General features: G+C 42.8%; 1 protein-coding gene across 3 annotated transcripts in view; it reads left to right on the top strand.

The window, feature by feature from the left end:
• Positions 1 to 2,949: 2,949 nt before the first annotated feature.
• Positions 2,950 to 16,569, top strand: part of kcnn1a (potassium intermediate/small conductance calcium-activated channel, subfamily N, member 1a) — a 91,263-nt gene continuing 77,643 nt past the window's right edge. For 2 of the 3 annotated variants that reach the window (XM_054767044.1, XM_054767045.1), the window contains exon 1: positions 13,844 to 15,181. In XM_054767044.1, coding sequence (XP_054623019.1) covers positions 13,940 to 15,181 — 1,242 coding nt within the window. In that variant the 5' untranslated portion in view covers positions 13,844 to 13,939. Of the gene's footprint in view, positions 3,083 to 13,843; positions 15,182 to 16,569 lie in introns of those variants that run through there. The other variant, XM_054767047.1, reaches the window with a different exon arrangement.

Here is a 16,569-nt window from a genome sequence, read left to right as displayed (position 1 = left end):
TCCCCTATTTGACCTTAACTAAAGATCCACAAAGGTTAGACAAAAATAGGATTAAACACAAATGTATTACAGTCGAACTAAACAGACAAGTACTGTAAATATGCTGTAATCTTGCTACAGTATGTGTATATTATCAACAGACACCAGTGCACCCTATAGGGTAAATCACTTGACTCTACTAGCAAAAAGGTACGGTATACTCCCACAGTGTCAAGGACGCAACAGTAGCTTCTGTGAGCGTACAGGATGAAAACCAAATGGCACTTCTGAGTCGTTTTGTTTGTGAGCTGTTCTTACTCTCTCAATAAGTTAGAATATCATGCAAAATGTATTTTCATTTCAGGAGTTCAATTAAAACAAAAAGACCAATGAAATGTTCAGGGAGTTTTCTATTTTTTTATTTTCATTTGAGGAACCAGTAGTTTACAGTATTTATTTTCCAAATTTTACTCAAATATCATCAACATTCTTGAAATATTAATAGTGATGACCAATTTGGGTCGCCGCTTGTCATTAAGGGGTGATAGCGGGTCCTGCAGCCAAACCAGTCGAGAACAACTGTTCTAAAACATTTTCTCACTGGAAGCCAACATGTTCCTTGCGCAGGGAGCGAGACAGCTTTTTCTAACAAGCGGTTCTTGTGTCATCCCTGAAATGCTGTTTTTTTGTGTGTTATGTCAAAGGCAACAAAGCTAAATTGCTTCACAGAGTTCAATCAAAATTGATTGATTGACAGATTTATATTTATTTGATATTATACAGTATACTGTAGAATAATCTCACTGTTTTCAATAAAACAATTATTCCACTGCTGTTGACACAGACAAACACTACATAGAACGACAGTCTCAATTAGCAGGATTAGCAGGCATGTAGGCCAAGGAAGAAGCCAATACATTTTGGTGAGGATCTGGTAAAAGGGACTCGTATAAGAAGTTATTATTACAGTTTGAGTCACTATGATGTACACGGATTATAACGGCACCCCCTGTCTGTTTGTCATCCATGAAACAGGAAGTAGTCTGCTGACTAACAAAGAGATGAACGAACAAACACAAACGCACTTCATAATAGTTTTTTTTTTTTTTAAATCAGCCTTGGTGGAGGTTTGCACTTGACTAAGTGACATTCTAATACTGCTACAACAACATCTCTAATGATGGCTTAAGACTTTGCACAGTACTGTATGCAGTTTACAGTCGCCCCTCACCACTTTGCGGTTCACCCAAGCCTTATTTATGTCGTAAATGTCTACTATATTGGGTAATACAAGTGTAAAGGTGACTATAGGGATGTTAGTTCATGTCTAGAGGGCTCTAGTAATGTTACAAACCAAGTTTAAAAGGTTGTAAATAGGATTTCTATGCTGTAACTACGCAAATATTCCTGTTATAAATAAGGAATCCTACTTCGCGGAAAATCACTCACTGGAACCAATTAACCTCGATAAATGAGGGATTACTTACTACAGTATATTTACTGCATTGCACTTTTTCCTTAAATAATAATAAGGACGCTTCTATTTTCAACAATTAGTGGGCTCTTTGCATGGGATCTGGGACATTAGATATATATTTCACTTATCCATCTCCTGGGCCATAAAGCCTAAGAATATTGTATATTAGTGTACATAATAGTATATATTTAGGAGTACCCATTTTGAGGACATTCCTGGCCACACCCCCATATCATTGTTATGCTCGGGTCTCCCCTCGTCATGTGACCTGCAGGTGATGGGGAAACCTGCCATCCATGTACCCGGAAACCCTTGACACCAACGCGCCAGCCGGAGCTAAAAATAGCAGGCCGGTGATAAATAATAAAACCGCTCCCTGCAAGCCAAGCATCCCTCCACTTACCTCCACATTTCAGATTTACAGCTTCATTTTGTGGGCTTTTGCTGGCTATTGAGGAGGGCCTTCATCAATGGGAAGATGACAGTTCTCCTAAAATCAAAGAGACAATTGTTATCAGTTTATAGGATTAACATGCATTGAAACTGAATCGCTCCAAAAATTGCTGCATTTGTGCCAAATTCCCGAAGCAAAGAAGGCCTATACAGTATATACAGAGTATATGCTCGTACACTTTATCGCAGCACAGCTCACATGGAAAAATGCCACAGCAGGTATAATACAGTTCATTATTTATCCTCATCCTTATTATTATTATTCTTGAAGCATAGCATGATTCTCATTTCTAATTTAAGACCGCTGTAAAAATCAAATCAGTGAAAGCTGTGTGTGTGCGTGCGTGTGTGTGTGTGTGTGTGTGCGTGTGTGTGTGTGTGTGTGTGTGGCAAACCCTTTCAGTGTTTCTTGTCTGGTCACGATTCAAAGCCTTCACAGCGGGCATGTGTGTCTGCATGTGTGTGAGGACACGTGTGTGTGTGTGTGTGTGTCTGCTGCGGATGAAGTCCGCATGGGAACCCCCCTCCCCTCCTTCTCCCTCCATCTCGTCCTCCTCCTCCCCTCCCTTATTTCCATCCCCCGGCTGCTCCTCTCCTCCTCCTTGTCTATTTCTCTTCTCCACCCACGCACGGCTCTCCACGAGTCTAAAAATAGCACCAGGAATCCCCGCATCAATTCAGAGGGAGGGGGGGGGGGGGGACGTCAGCACACACAAGGTCATAAACCCCCCTCCAGTCAGTGCTTTTCTTGATTTGTCACAGCTCCCATCAGCGGTTTTTTGGTGTCCTTTTACCCCGGGAGACCCAAGCCATCGCGGATTTCATGTCATCGCCCTGAACTAATAAAAGTCGAAATCATTTAGATTGTCTTTAAATCACATTAAATGCTCTACTATAATGAATCTACACTGCGGCGCCAAAGCAAAAGATAAAGCATGCATGCAGTTTTATATGTGGCTGACGGTGTTGACTGGGAGCACTAACAGGTGGAGAAGAGAATGAAACAGACGTGCAAAGAGGAGGGAGCCGCTCTGAGCTGTAACAAAAAGACAGAAAATCCGTGCATGTATTCCCTAAATATTCCCGGTGACACGAGACCGCAGGAGCCAGTGTTCTTATCGGAGACTATTGATTTTCTCCGAGAGAGACTGTGCAACCCCCACCTCACAGAAGGTACGTCCTTTTCTTTTCCTTCCCTTTGTATGAAATGACAGTGGCAAGGTCTAATTTCTGCAGCTACGTATTTTTAAATCCCTCTCGTGCACGACTTTTTATTTTTATTTGCAGGGATGCATTTTAAGTCCTATAAACTCACCTTTTTTTTAATCTAATGAGATCCAATACAAGAGCTGCCTCTACAAAGATCATAATGCTCTTTAAACTGACAGGGTCGGTGATTAACAATATGTTTATTGCTGTGGCTATAGTTTGATCAGGAAATGTTGTCAAGACAGGGGCAACATGCCAAAAAACAGCTTTCATTATGATGTATACACAAATGAAAAGCCTCTCTTTTTCACCCCTTCTTCCTTATTGCAAGTACAGAACCACGTCGGCACGATGGTAGTCCTGCGTAGCTGTTTAGCCAAAATGTCACCTACGCCTCCAAACCCAGACTCCCACTATTGCCTCAACACCTCAAACGATGAAGCCCATTTCAAACTACAACCACAATAACAGGTGAAATGCAAACTCAGTATCAATCAAAACTGAGCATTATAATGTTGGGATCTCATTAGATTGTCCTGCTATACCTTGTGACAGGTGAGTAGGGGTAAGGCGAAGCGCTAATATGAAATGCAAAGAGCTGTAAGATCACATGCAGATGTTAAAAATGTGGCTAGAACAGGTTTACTGTTGTAAAAGGTTTCTTTTCTATGATATAGTGTATGAATATAGAGGAGGGGGGTGGTGGTCAGTTGGTCATTTCCTTTGTGTTCTTTGCTCTGATGATGAGACGGGGACCGAGTCTTTGAACCTTTGCATCAGTGATGAGCGTTCTCCTCGCTTTATCTCTCATCACCATATTTTAAAAACTGGCCAATCGCTCAACTGCCTCGCTCACTGGTCTCAACCGCCCACAAAGGTATGCTCATGTGTTCACACCAGCGCACACGCCCATTCACATGTTCCCAGCACACATTGAAGCGTAATGCCCTAACAGGGGAAACACATGTACCTCAACACACACACACACACACACACGCACACACACGCACACACACACACACGCACACAGGCGTCTAACAAATTAGCCCATCCCCTGATCAGGTAATGCAGTGACATCACTCCACTCAGTGAAAGATACTTGATGGTCCAGTGCTTCTGTCAAAACAAACAGGTGTTTGTTGCGGTTTTATGCAATCAGCTACAGACGCTAGCTAGCACCGCCACACCCAGACACAAGCGGCAGGAACCAGAAGATGTAACACTGGTGAGATAACGTCTCAGATGGTGCCAGATAAATTAAGCAAAGAATGAAAACTATGGGTGTATAATTAGCAGTGGTGCTAACTCTGGCATATTTACAACATTATTACCACTTGCGCAATCTAATGAGATCCACTCATGTGGTCATGATTTTGTGGCCAGTCAGTGTACAGCTGTATTTTATACAGCGGTGACACTTTTAAATAAATGAACACATACCCATCCATCCATTTTCTATACCGCTTGTCCTCATTAGGGTCACGGGTGAGCTGGAGCCTATCCTAGCTGACTTCGGGTAAGAGACAACCAATCGCAGGGCCCATATAGACAAACAACCAGTCACACTCGTATTCACACCAACATAATTTAGAGTCTCCAATTAACATAACATGCGTGTTTTTTGGATGTGGCTGAAGCTGGAGCACTTCGGGGAGGAGAACATGCAAACTCCACACGCATTGTGCAGCCAACACACTAAACAAAGTGTGGCCAGGCTATAAGCTCATATACCGTATACAGCAATCCCTCGTTTATTGCGGTTAATTGGGTCTAGACCCAACCATGATAAGTGAATTTCCGTAGGATTCCTTAATTATAAATGGAATATTTTTGTATTTTGTAACCCGTTTAGGACCTTCTAAATTGACATTATTAGAGCCCTCCAGACGTGAAATAACACCCCTATAGTCACATGTACTGTCATGCCCTGTGTGACACATTGTCATTGATTCAATAGTCATTGACTTCTCTGTGACTGCTTAGTTCTCAGTTCCGGTTTTTATGGTCTTATTTTATAATTCTTCCTGTTTTGCTCTGCATTGTACTCTGCTGTTTTTACTTTTCTCCTTATGCGCACCTAGCGCTAATTTGTGTTCTGATTATTTAGTTCAGCCGGTGGCGTCTTCCTCTGTTGGAGAATTGCAAGTTTTTGCATGTTTCCGTGAATGTCTCCTGGCTTGGGTGTGTATGTGCCACTGTGATTTTTTTTTTACTAATATTCATATCCCCGGCAATTACAACGCAACACAATCTTTTTCACCATTCTAAAGTATCTCGGTAACTTTGAGCATTCTTTACATTTCAGACATTGGTTTTGTCTGGATAGAATAGTCAAGACAATGCATGATATGCTGTTATTTTGAAAGAAGACATGTTATAAGAGTTTGTATTGGGTAGAGCTGCAACAATTAATCGATTAATCTGTGTTTTAGGCTAAAGAAGATATTCAGATTAATTGACTCAGAAAAATAATCATTGGTTGCAGCCCTAGTATTGCAAAAGAATGTAAAGTATTTTGAACACAGTACTTTATTAAAATTAAAACATAGAACAGTAAAAAAGATACCAATCACCGATTTGACTTCACGTTAAATAAGCAATCGGGCCCGGTATAAATAATTCAGGGCACACGTGTTGTTGCCATGAAGAAGCAGCCGTGCTTCTGTGCTTATATGAACATGTTACTCCGAAAATGATTCTCACTGAAAATAAAAGCCTTTGTTTATCTATCATGATCTCATAATTAAACACCATAGCAAATGTAATATTTCAGAAAATGAATAGTGCGGTGTGGTTAGCAGAAGAGGAAATATGTTTAAGTGTGTGTGTGTGTGTTGACTAATTGCCTCCTTATTCATCCTCTGAGACGGATGAGAAACTCTTGTCAGGGCTTACGGCTGTTACACGAATATAGAGGATGCTTCTTGAGTCTCCTTTCATTTCTTCGATGGGATCTCATCTTGGAGGTTACCTGGCATGTCTTTGTGAGCTCCAGCTGCTGCCTGGAGGGGCCACCTCATCACTCCCACACCCAAACCATCTCCCCCTTTTTAGCTTTGCTTGTGGCGGCTATAAAACACTTGATCACAGTTGTCGGCCTTGCGCGGGTCATTTGTGGTGCTTTGGGATGCTCGCGTGTCAGCTGATTTTTAACAATGGCTCTCGCGGTACCTGCTTCCTCCTGAATGATGGCGAAGATGCTTAGTCATTTAAATAGTCGGAGCAAATCAAACTAATGATCTTAGCTGTCAGAGATAAATTCCACCATTGGGCTGAGAGCCCTGCCGCTCCCGCTACTGTGCTGGCAGCCTCTATCTCCCACATGTGCCGTCTCAAGCCTGCCTTTGGTATCATTTCACACTGGCTGCATCCAGCGCCGTAATGCAGCAGCCTGGCTTGAGTCACGACTTGTTTTGTATCGCTCCCATCTCAGGTTGTTCATCACATGCGGAGCATATCTGCTTTTACACAAGCAAACTGCTCCCATCTACCCGAATATGCGTCACCCGAATATGCGTCACCGGTCAAAACTCTGAATCGAGGGCCCGAGTCTTTATCCTGGAGCCATCACGTCAGTTAGTCATATAAGCTGTGGAATTGACAGACTAAGTCAAGATGGCTGTCTTCAATGCCACAGCAACAAGGCAAAGAGAGACAATGCACAGAAAATCCAATTTTCTCCAAATTGCCTGCATTATTAGTAGCTTTTGTATCCGCTCTGTTGCTGTTTGTCACAATGCTATTGTTTGACTGTAGAACAGCTGTTGGTTTGCCGACATGAGCAACACAAAAACAAGACAGACAACAGAAATGTCATGAGAAGTAACGATATGTATGGCGGATAAGTGACACTCTTTCAAGCTTTTTATTCGGTTTTAAAATTTAGACGGGAACAATCTCGTAAAAACAGGATTTGGGCGTTTTTGAAAAGTTTAACATACAGTGGAATCTCAGTTTCCGTCATTAATCTGTTCCAAAAGGTCAGCCAAAAACTGAAACGCATGAAAACCGAATCAACTTTTCCCGTACGGAATAACGTAAATCCAATGAATCAGTTCCAGACAATCAAAAATATGAACACAAAACACATTTTACAGAGAATAATAACAGTTTTATATGCGGTAAACAAAGCAAAATACATACACAGTACAGACCAAAAGTTTGGACACACCTTCTCATTCAATGCGTTTTCTTTATTTTCATGACTATTTACATTGGAGAGTCTCAAAACTACGACTGAACACATGTGGAATTATGTACTTAACAAAATAGTGTGAAATAACCCTACATGTGTCTTATATTTTAGACATATATTTTATGTCTTATCTTTTTTTTTTTTTGATAGCGCTGCAAACCCTTGGTGTTCTCTCACTGAGCTTCATGAGGTAGTCACCTGAAAAGGTTTTCACTTCACAGGTGTGCCTTGTTAGGGTTACTTACTGGGGATTTCTTGTCTTATTTATGGGGTCGTATTGTGTGTGTCCAGACTTTTGGCCCGTAAATGACAAATGAAATGGATGAATGAACATATAACATCACTTTTACTGTTATTGTTGGTAAACACATTGATGAGTGAAGGAAGGAGGGGAGGGGACAGAAGAGCCATGCATACACTGTTTTACTCTAGTCCATTACAAACTTAATGTTAAAGACTGGATGGTTAGAGCTGCATACTTTCTTCTTGAACTCTATTGTAAACCTTAGCAGCAGGTACAATCCTCATTACACACACTGGCTCGGCTCACTTTCTGTTACTGTATGTGTCTCCCTTAAACCATTCCCTCTGCCACCTTTACATTACTGCACACTGCTTATTAGGAGGAAGAAAGGAGACAGATGCAAGTTGTTCATCATTCTGTGTATGTTCAATGAACAATTAAAACCCCCATACATACATAACGAAGATGATCAAAAGATTCCCTGGCCCGAATCTGTCTATAGTGACCCAACTCTAAGAGAACTGTTACCCATTCTTCCCAGACACCAACATGTGGATGCTTTGTTGGAGCACTTGATTCCGCTGACTAGTCTGTTAAGCGCACTGTTTACCATAACCGAGACAGTGTACGAAAACCAAGCGATAATTTTCTTTGAAAACCAAATCCTATGAAAACCGCTGTACAGACGAAACAACTTATATGCCACACACATTTGCAGCAAATACTTGGTCTCTTGGTTTTATCCAACAGTATTTTTAACAATCTACTCTGAATTTGTGTAAGAAACCTATGATCAGAGTGATTGTATACATGTTTTTATACGTAGTGGCACACAGGAAACAACAGCACTATGTTCTGCCATTTTGACCGGAATGATAACATGAGCTTTTTTGAAACACTTTGAAATCTCTTTTTGAAAATTTGCGTTTTCAGCATAAACGGTTGGCCAAAACGACACAAATGGTGTAATGCACTGAAGCACCGATTAGCATGGCATACAATATAATTGTGTGGAACTGTATCAAGCATTAGGCACTTGGACGTTTAGTAAGCGAATAAGATGATATCGTGAAGTTACTGCTACATCCCAGGAAGCGCTAGGTTCAGAACTCTCTGTGGGGTTTGCACGTTCCCCACATGCTTGCGTGGGTTTCTCTTGGTCCAAAACCAAGCATGTTAATTGGAGATTCTAAAACTGTCCGTAGGTGTGACTGTGACTGTGAATGGTTGTTTGTCTATACAAACTACACTATCCATGCGTCCTGTGATTGACAGGTGACCAGTCCACGGTGTACCCAAGTCAGCTGGGATAGGCTCCAGCTCACGTGTGATCCTGAATAGTATAAGAGTAAGAAAACTAATGCATTAATAAATGCTATTTTGTCCACGGTCTTACTGACTGATTTAGCTTGTTGCACAAAAAAAGTTCAACAGTTTTAACTAATCAGCGCACGCAAAAGAGCAAACAGCAAATTCTGTTTTTGTTATGCCGAGATGTCATAACAATGCTTGACGTGTGGATAGGCATCGTTTTAGGTTGCCGAGTTTATCACAGGAGGGCTCGGAATAGTCAAGGCAGAGCATGATATGCTGCACAAGCATTTATTTATCTGAGTTTAGGAAGAAGGACAAGGACGACATATTGGAATAACGTCTCGTGACTTGTGCTTACAGAGGACGTCATTCAGGCTCCTCTCAAAAATCCTACCTTCAGGATTTACAGTATAGAGTATATACATAGCGTATCATTCACACTAGTCTCAATTACTGTTGATTGTCTTAATAATAATGTCTTATACCATGAATATTGAATCCCTTTTCTTCTTTTACTCTGAAGCAATCAATATCCACACAACATCTATCTGTCGTTGCAGTTTGGCCTTTCTCATCATTCACACATAGTTAAGAAAATGATTTTTATATAAATATCAACTTAAATATACGCACATTGTAGTCCTCATCCTCACCATAAAGTGCTCTTTTTTCCTGCCAAATGTAAGCTCATCTTTGCAGACACTGAGACACTTGGGGAACTTGGATCATTGCAGCAGGACATTATATTACTTACATTACGGTGCGCACTCGGGTGGGATAAAACTCAGCTTAAGCAAACAAATGTTGAACTGCAGTTCGCCACTGGAGGGACACGGACGTTTATCTTGATGATATTATGACAGTTTGATGATCTGGTGGTTAGAGAGAATATCATAAAAATAGGCCACCTCTGCCAATTTGATATCTCCAAACAGGTTTTTGCAGCATTAATGCTACGATAGGGCAAGAGATGTTCCTATAGATGTAACTCCAGTTCAATCACCCATAAAAGACACCATGAGGAAGAGTGTTAAAGGACACCCGGCACACAGTAAGACGGCCAAAACCATAAAAGACTGCTATACAAATATCTGCAGGACTAGAGATACTAATAACAGGGAGGTTCCTTATCTAGATAATTATGTGCTAAGATAAGAGGAGACTCCCTTGTAACTGTGTGATTATTTCTGCTTTCGCAGTTTTTTCTTTCTTTTTGACTGAACCCCTCAGATCTGTGCTGTGCTATCACATCTGCTCTCTTTTAGATTCATCTGAGCTCCTGTGCACGCTGTTGGTTTCTTGCTTGCTCTCTTCACACACATGCACACACACTTACTTGCACAAGTCACTGCTTCATCCTGGTAGGTTGTCTCTTTGTAATTATGGGCTTCTCATCTACGTCACCATGTTGGCCTCCGCTGTGCTCCCTCATCTACTATTTTGATGTCAAAGGTCCTTCATTGTTATTCCTGCAAGAGCAAACAGGAAAACACAATATCGTAATGTTGATCATAGCTCATATATTACAGTTTGCAAACTGTCACTAATACTCTGAAAGGCAGCATTTCAGTTTGTGCTCACAAGGAAAAAGCGGAATAAGCAAGACAAGCCAAATGTGGGCTTTGGCCAGCCAGTGAAAGAGTGTTTGTTTGAGTGTCCAGGAGTTGTAAAGTTAGATTTAATTATTCATGCGGAAACAGTAACATTGCTGCCCAAACTAACAAATGAAACTCCATCTTGCCAAGAAACTCACACAGGTCACAGCAGCCAATTACTTAATGAAAATGATCAGGTTTCTAATGCAGCCCTGGCTTAGGGCTCCGGATCCCTGAAGCTATAAAACAGAGTGGACCTCAGTTTTCTTCCAGCGCTAAGGCAAAGTGTGCCACCACTGCAGTCTTTGGAGCCCTCACAGCCCCATATGGCTGAGCCAGCTTTAGGAATTACTTAGTATGAGAGGGCCAGTATGTGATATACAATGTGACAGTGTCATTACAATCATTTCTGCAAGCATATACACAGTAATGTTGTAAAGTGCAAGAAAATACACCAACTTCACAATAAAATGTCCGTGTGGACAGTTGTGATAGATGCATATGTTATCGCTCATTATGTATGCTGTATACACACAGACCTGCATGCATTATGTTGAAGTTACATGAGGTGAGCAACATATTAGAAGGTGCTGTCAGTGTGATGCAGTGCAGTTCTACACCACTGCAAACTCCAACAATAAACATATTGTTGAATAAATACTTCTCTGACAGCGTCAATCAGTCAATCAATCACAACTCAGCATCATTTCTAAAGGCGGTTTGCATTAATATGTAGAAGTGGTCATTAATATATAAACAGTTAAGCCCACAGTTATTCATACCCTGGCTAGAATATCAGTTAAAGTGAGTTGAATTGGCATCTTTTTGCTGGAAATAACACAAGAAAGACCTTGTTTTCACATAGTGACAAAATGTATCCTTTCTCAATACATGTACATTTGTTATGTTCTGAATTAATAGTTGATTGGAATGCTGCAAAAGATTATGTTGTGTTATAAAGGATGATATCAAGGATCATTTTATTTTATTAAAAGACATCCATCCATTTTCTATACCGCTTCTCCTCTTTAGGGCTGCGGGGGCATGCTGGAGCCTATCCCAGCTGACTTCGGGCGACAGGCGGGGTACACCCTGGACTGGTCGCCAGCCAATGGCAGGGCACATATAGACAAACAACCATTCACACTCACATTCATACCTATGGACAATTTAGAGTCGCCAATTAACCTAACATGCATGTTTTTGGATGTGGGATGTCTACGCACGCACGGGGAGAACATGGAATCGAACCGAGGTCTTCCCGCTCTTCAGACTGTTACTGTTTTGGCCAACATGCCACTAGACCACCGTGCGGGCCTATTAAAAGACAATTTTCCATTAATATCTACAACACAGGTTTTTATATTTTTTGGCTTCTTTTTGTGTCGTTTCCAACGGGAACACCAGTTTTTAAATTTGACAAATGCAAGTTTGGATTTTTTACGTCAGATCAAGGGTTAATAAGCAAATTAGTTATACAATAGAGCAGGGGTTAAATTCCGGGACCACCAGCAAATGGTGAGAACGCGTGAGCAATTAATACGCCTATAAAAATGTTTATTTTTGACACATGACTTCTCCCCCTTCTTGACGTTCTTCTCCAATTTCAGGTCAACATTTGCAATAAAAGTGATTGTGGTAATTAACAGATTAGAATCAGCTCCAGAACCCGCTGCTGTTGTTCACTTGGAAAGCATCTTAAATTCTGAAACGTATAGGTACTCACCACTAATGAACGATAATGATGACTGATGATCGATAGAACAGCTGGAATCGGAGTCACAGTCTAGCATTTAGCCTAGTCGTCAGGCTAATGTTACAGCACGCTTACGTGTGTTGTGGGGCTGCCTCCATCTCCCTCTGAAGTGGTCGTATGCGACTCCCCTGTTCTGTAGGTTACAGGGTTTCTCCAAGGCGCGACTACATAATCCACAGTGTCTGTTGTCATTCCAGTAACGACTTACCATCATATATTAACTTGTGTTCACCTCGCTGAGTTTTAAGACATTTTACTGTATGTTTACTGTAGAAGCTAATCCTGCTGAAGCCACACACACACACACGCAGGGTGCCGCCTTCTTGCATTGACGTCACGTTGTTATGTCAGTACAGCGTGTTAGGTACATGCTGTATATGTATGCTATGTAGGCTATGTATGTACAGTTGATATATTTGACTTTACTATCACGTATTTATGAATTTGTATCAACTTAGGATGAATGAGATGTGATTTCTCTGGCCTATTTTCGGAGAAGAAAAAGATTTATTCATCATTTTGACCAAAAATCATGAAATTGAATGCTGAATCACGGATGTGTGGGGATTTCACTGTATAATGTATTATTGCCTGTAAAAGTACACCACAACAGTGACAGTGGCAAACGTTTTGCGTGCTGTTTTGGCAGCAATCACGAATGAGTTCAAAAAGCAGTTCACTGTTCTATTTTTCTGCCGTCAGCTTTCTAATAAATCTTGAGCACAGGCATTAATTGGAAGACCCACTGATATATCTCATTGCGTTAGAAAACAGCAGGGTGGGAATCACAGAAATCAAGCTTTGGAGAAAGACACAAATCTGATATCTGGGAGGAACCGCCACAATAAATTGTATATAGAATTTCCTTCTGCATTCTTATGAATAATTTGAACTCCATTGTGCAGTGACATAGACAAGGCAGCAACGTGCCCTGCAAATAGCAAGTGTACCAGTTAAATAATACACACATCTACAGAAGTATGTCCCATTGGTTGTATATCCTGCCAGAAAAATCCACATGCACCTGTATTTATGCTAGAACTTGGTGATGGCCTGACTCCTTCAGTGCCTTGGACTGTGACAGTCCACTTTTACATGCCATGCAGCACTCACTTTAAATATTTCTACACTGTAATACAAAACCAGGCTTATTCTTTTCAATTATTAAACACAGGATACAAGGCACATGTGGTATGAGCCCACAGTGGCTGTAGTCCATCTTATGTGAACCAACAAGTGGGTGTATACGTGCTTATTTTTCAAAAATGTGCTTCATTGATTGTGATATTGAATGTGTGGGCACATGTTTATGTTTGACAGGCCTGTGGTGACGTCGCAGTAAAAGTGATTTCTGATGATGCAGGGTGGTTATGGCAACATTGACAATGTGGATCTATTGGATCCGTAGTGGATTGAGATGATGGACCATGTGAGCAGTAGTCAAACATCTTTCCTTCATCTTCAGAACCTCATTCCTGCAAATGTCCTCACAGCCCTTAAGTGATTGATCCGCTGCAACCTGTGCGCATAGCAGGCATGGACCCATCTTCAGTCGAAGGCGGTGTTTTGGCAGAACTGTGACGTTTTAAGGCAGGTCCCGGTCAGAGCTACCAATGATACAAGTCGCTCCTATTCTGCCCGGGCTGGTCGCAATGAACGGGTGTCGGAGCTGTACACGGCAAAGGAGCAACCACAGCGAGACACGGCGGTCAAGGGGATGCGGCATCGGTACGCGGGAGCTGTCTATCAGCACCAGACCCCCCAGCAAAAGCGAGCAAGTAGTAAGCAGAGCGGAGAGCCAGACGCTCCTGTTTTCAGCCTGCCGCCCCCGCCCTCTTCTCACCACCGAGACCGCACTTCGACCACCGACGCTCACCGCCAGAGCCTCCAGGAGCTCCCCTGTCTGAGTCAGCCCTCGCGTAGAGCGCTGCACGGCGGGGACACGCCACCTCCGGCGGGCTCTTGTGACACCGCCCACAGACCCACGAACCGAGGCGGCAGCGAAGCCAGCACCGGGCAGCCGGCACACTTGCAGCAGGATCCCTGGGCCCCGGCCGGCTCTCAGCCTGTTTTTCCAAGCTGCCACTGCAGCTTTTCCAAGCAGGAGGCGAACCATTCACAAAACCAGCACCATCGTGTCGATCCTCTCCCACCGCAGCCCTCCCCACCTTTCCCCCCACCCATACCACCACCACCACCACCAGCCTCCTCCTCTCTGCTGTTTTCCCGGGAATCCAAAAGAGGGGAACGTCTGGGAAGGAGTGCCAATAATTACCAACAGGCGAGCATCGTGGAACGCTGCAGGGGAGGAGGAGGAGCAGGAGGGCAACGAGACCACAGGCAGTTGCAGCAGAAGCAGCAGCAGCAGCAACACTGGCATCCAAGACTCCCACAGAGGGACTCCTCCCCTGAAGGAATCCGTGCAAACTCACAGAAAAGGTGCACTTTATCAGCAAGTGGATCGGCTGAGGCTAGCAGAAGAGCATTCGAGCATCAGACGCAGGAGCTGCAGCAGCAACAGATCCCACAATTAAGAGCTCAGCAGCAGCTACTGGTGGGGAGCAGCTTGCCTATCAACTACTGCGCCAGCGGCTCTGGTGAGCTATGTAGGACTCACCAGGCTCCACTGCTGCAACAACAGCAGCAGCAGCAGCAGCAGCAGCAGCAGCAGCAGTGCACACCGGGACTCGTCCCCCAGCGGCCGCAGCACTGTGACCAAGACCGCAATAAGTGTGCGAGAACCCCCGCGCAAGACGACCTGCAGGCGCAGCCGCACAGCGCAACGCCCCCGGCAACACAGCAGGCGTACGCGGCAAAGTCGAGCGCGACTGGCGGCAGCAGCAACAGCAGCAGCAGCAGCGGCCGCAGCAAAGAAAGCCCAAACTACGGCTCCAGCTATCACCTGTGGCCGGAGAGCCCTCATAAAGGAGAGGAGAGGATACGCATCGACCTCCATAAGGTAGATCACACACTCATGTGTCATGCAATACAGTGTGTTGATGACACACACAAACTGATCAGACGATTTTTTTTTGACTCAATGACCACGCCTGTCATGTTATTTCATAGAGCACAGGCAGCTTTACGTGTGCCTGCTAGACGCTACATCACGTATAAAGACGCGCTATCATGCATGTAATATACCTCATCAAACTGAGTCTCTGCGATGTCTCATTTGGTCACATAGACGTGCGCGCGCACGTGGACACACGCGCGCGCACACCTGTTCCATGTTGCAGTGTTGTTTTGGTAGACAGCCCACTGAAATATTCAAATGAGGCTCCCATGGCAGGTGATTCCGCACACAAAGCGCCGTTGTTTCCTCAGAACAGGAAGCATTTTCATGTTTAGGCTGTGCACACAGTGTCAGCTTTAACGTGGTCGGACCTGCACCTTGCTTTGGCAAAGGCCGCCAACATTCCTCCAACTCACTTCACAGGGCATATATGTGCGGATTGCAATGCACTTAGAAGCTGCAGCATGCTGCACTGTGAGAAAGAGGGTACAGTAAAGGTATTTTCTGCCCCTCTATAGCCACAGTGTACGCTGTCGGGCTAATTACTGGAGTCTATGATAACTGTCTTTAAGAGCAAAACAGGTGCTGATACAGTATGTATCCAAAATGTAAACGTAAAATGTCATGACAATTACCTCTTAAAGGTACAATGATGCTTTTTTTCCTCAGCGTGTATCGTAGTCAGTATGATGGATAAATTAGACATGCAACATAAAAGATATGGTGAACCTTAGATGGTTTATTTGTACAATTTGCAAACACACGGCAATGAATATGTCAAGAGGGCCACAGAGTTGCTTGGTTGAGAGATTCTAAATAACAACATGAATATAGACATCCTGAGTAAATTATGTCAGACAGGGGTCATAAAATAAATCCTAGCAGGGCCTTAAATCACAGGTTGAGTGAAAGTGGGCTAGGTATATTGCCAGGCTCTTTTCACCATTGTTGTTAGCAGACTATGTAGATATGCTGTGTAATATTTCGGCGAACCATTAAAAAAAGGCTGCGTTATTGTAAGTAGCAAACACGATATTTAAAACGTAAACAAGAAAGAGACATGACAAAACATTACAAAAGTTTTGTATTGATGAAAACACCATCATCAGTGCTGGGGAATGAAACATTTTGTGTGATAATAACAATACTTGAGAGATATTAAAGCACCCTCTTTATGCAAAATGACTTTTTAATGATGTTATAACAGCAATACGTGTCCTAGAGCCTGTTTATGACTACAAAACTTGAGAAAAATATATTATCTCCCTCATTTGTTTGCTCCACTTTTGAGAGAAGAGATCAAACTGATGAAGTTCCGGAATATATTTTAA

Source organism: Dunckerocampus dactyliophorus, chromosome 2 (genome assembly GCF_027744805.1).
Source record: "Dunckerocampus dactyliophorus isolate RoL2022-P2 chromosome 2, RoL_Ddac_1.1, whole genome shotgun sequence".
Classification (NCBI taxonomy): domain Eukaryota; kingdom Metazoa; phylum Chordata; class Actinopteri; order Syngnathiformes; family Syngnathidae; genus Dunckerocampus; species Dunckerocampus dactyliophorus.
This window is presented reverse-complemented; position numbering and strand designations above follow the sequence as displayed.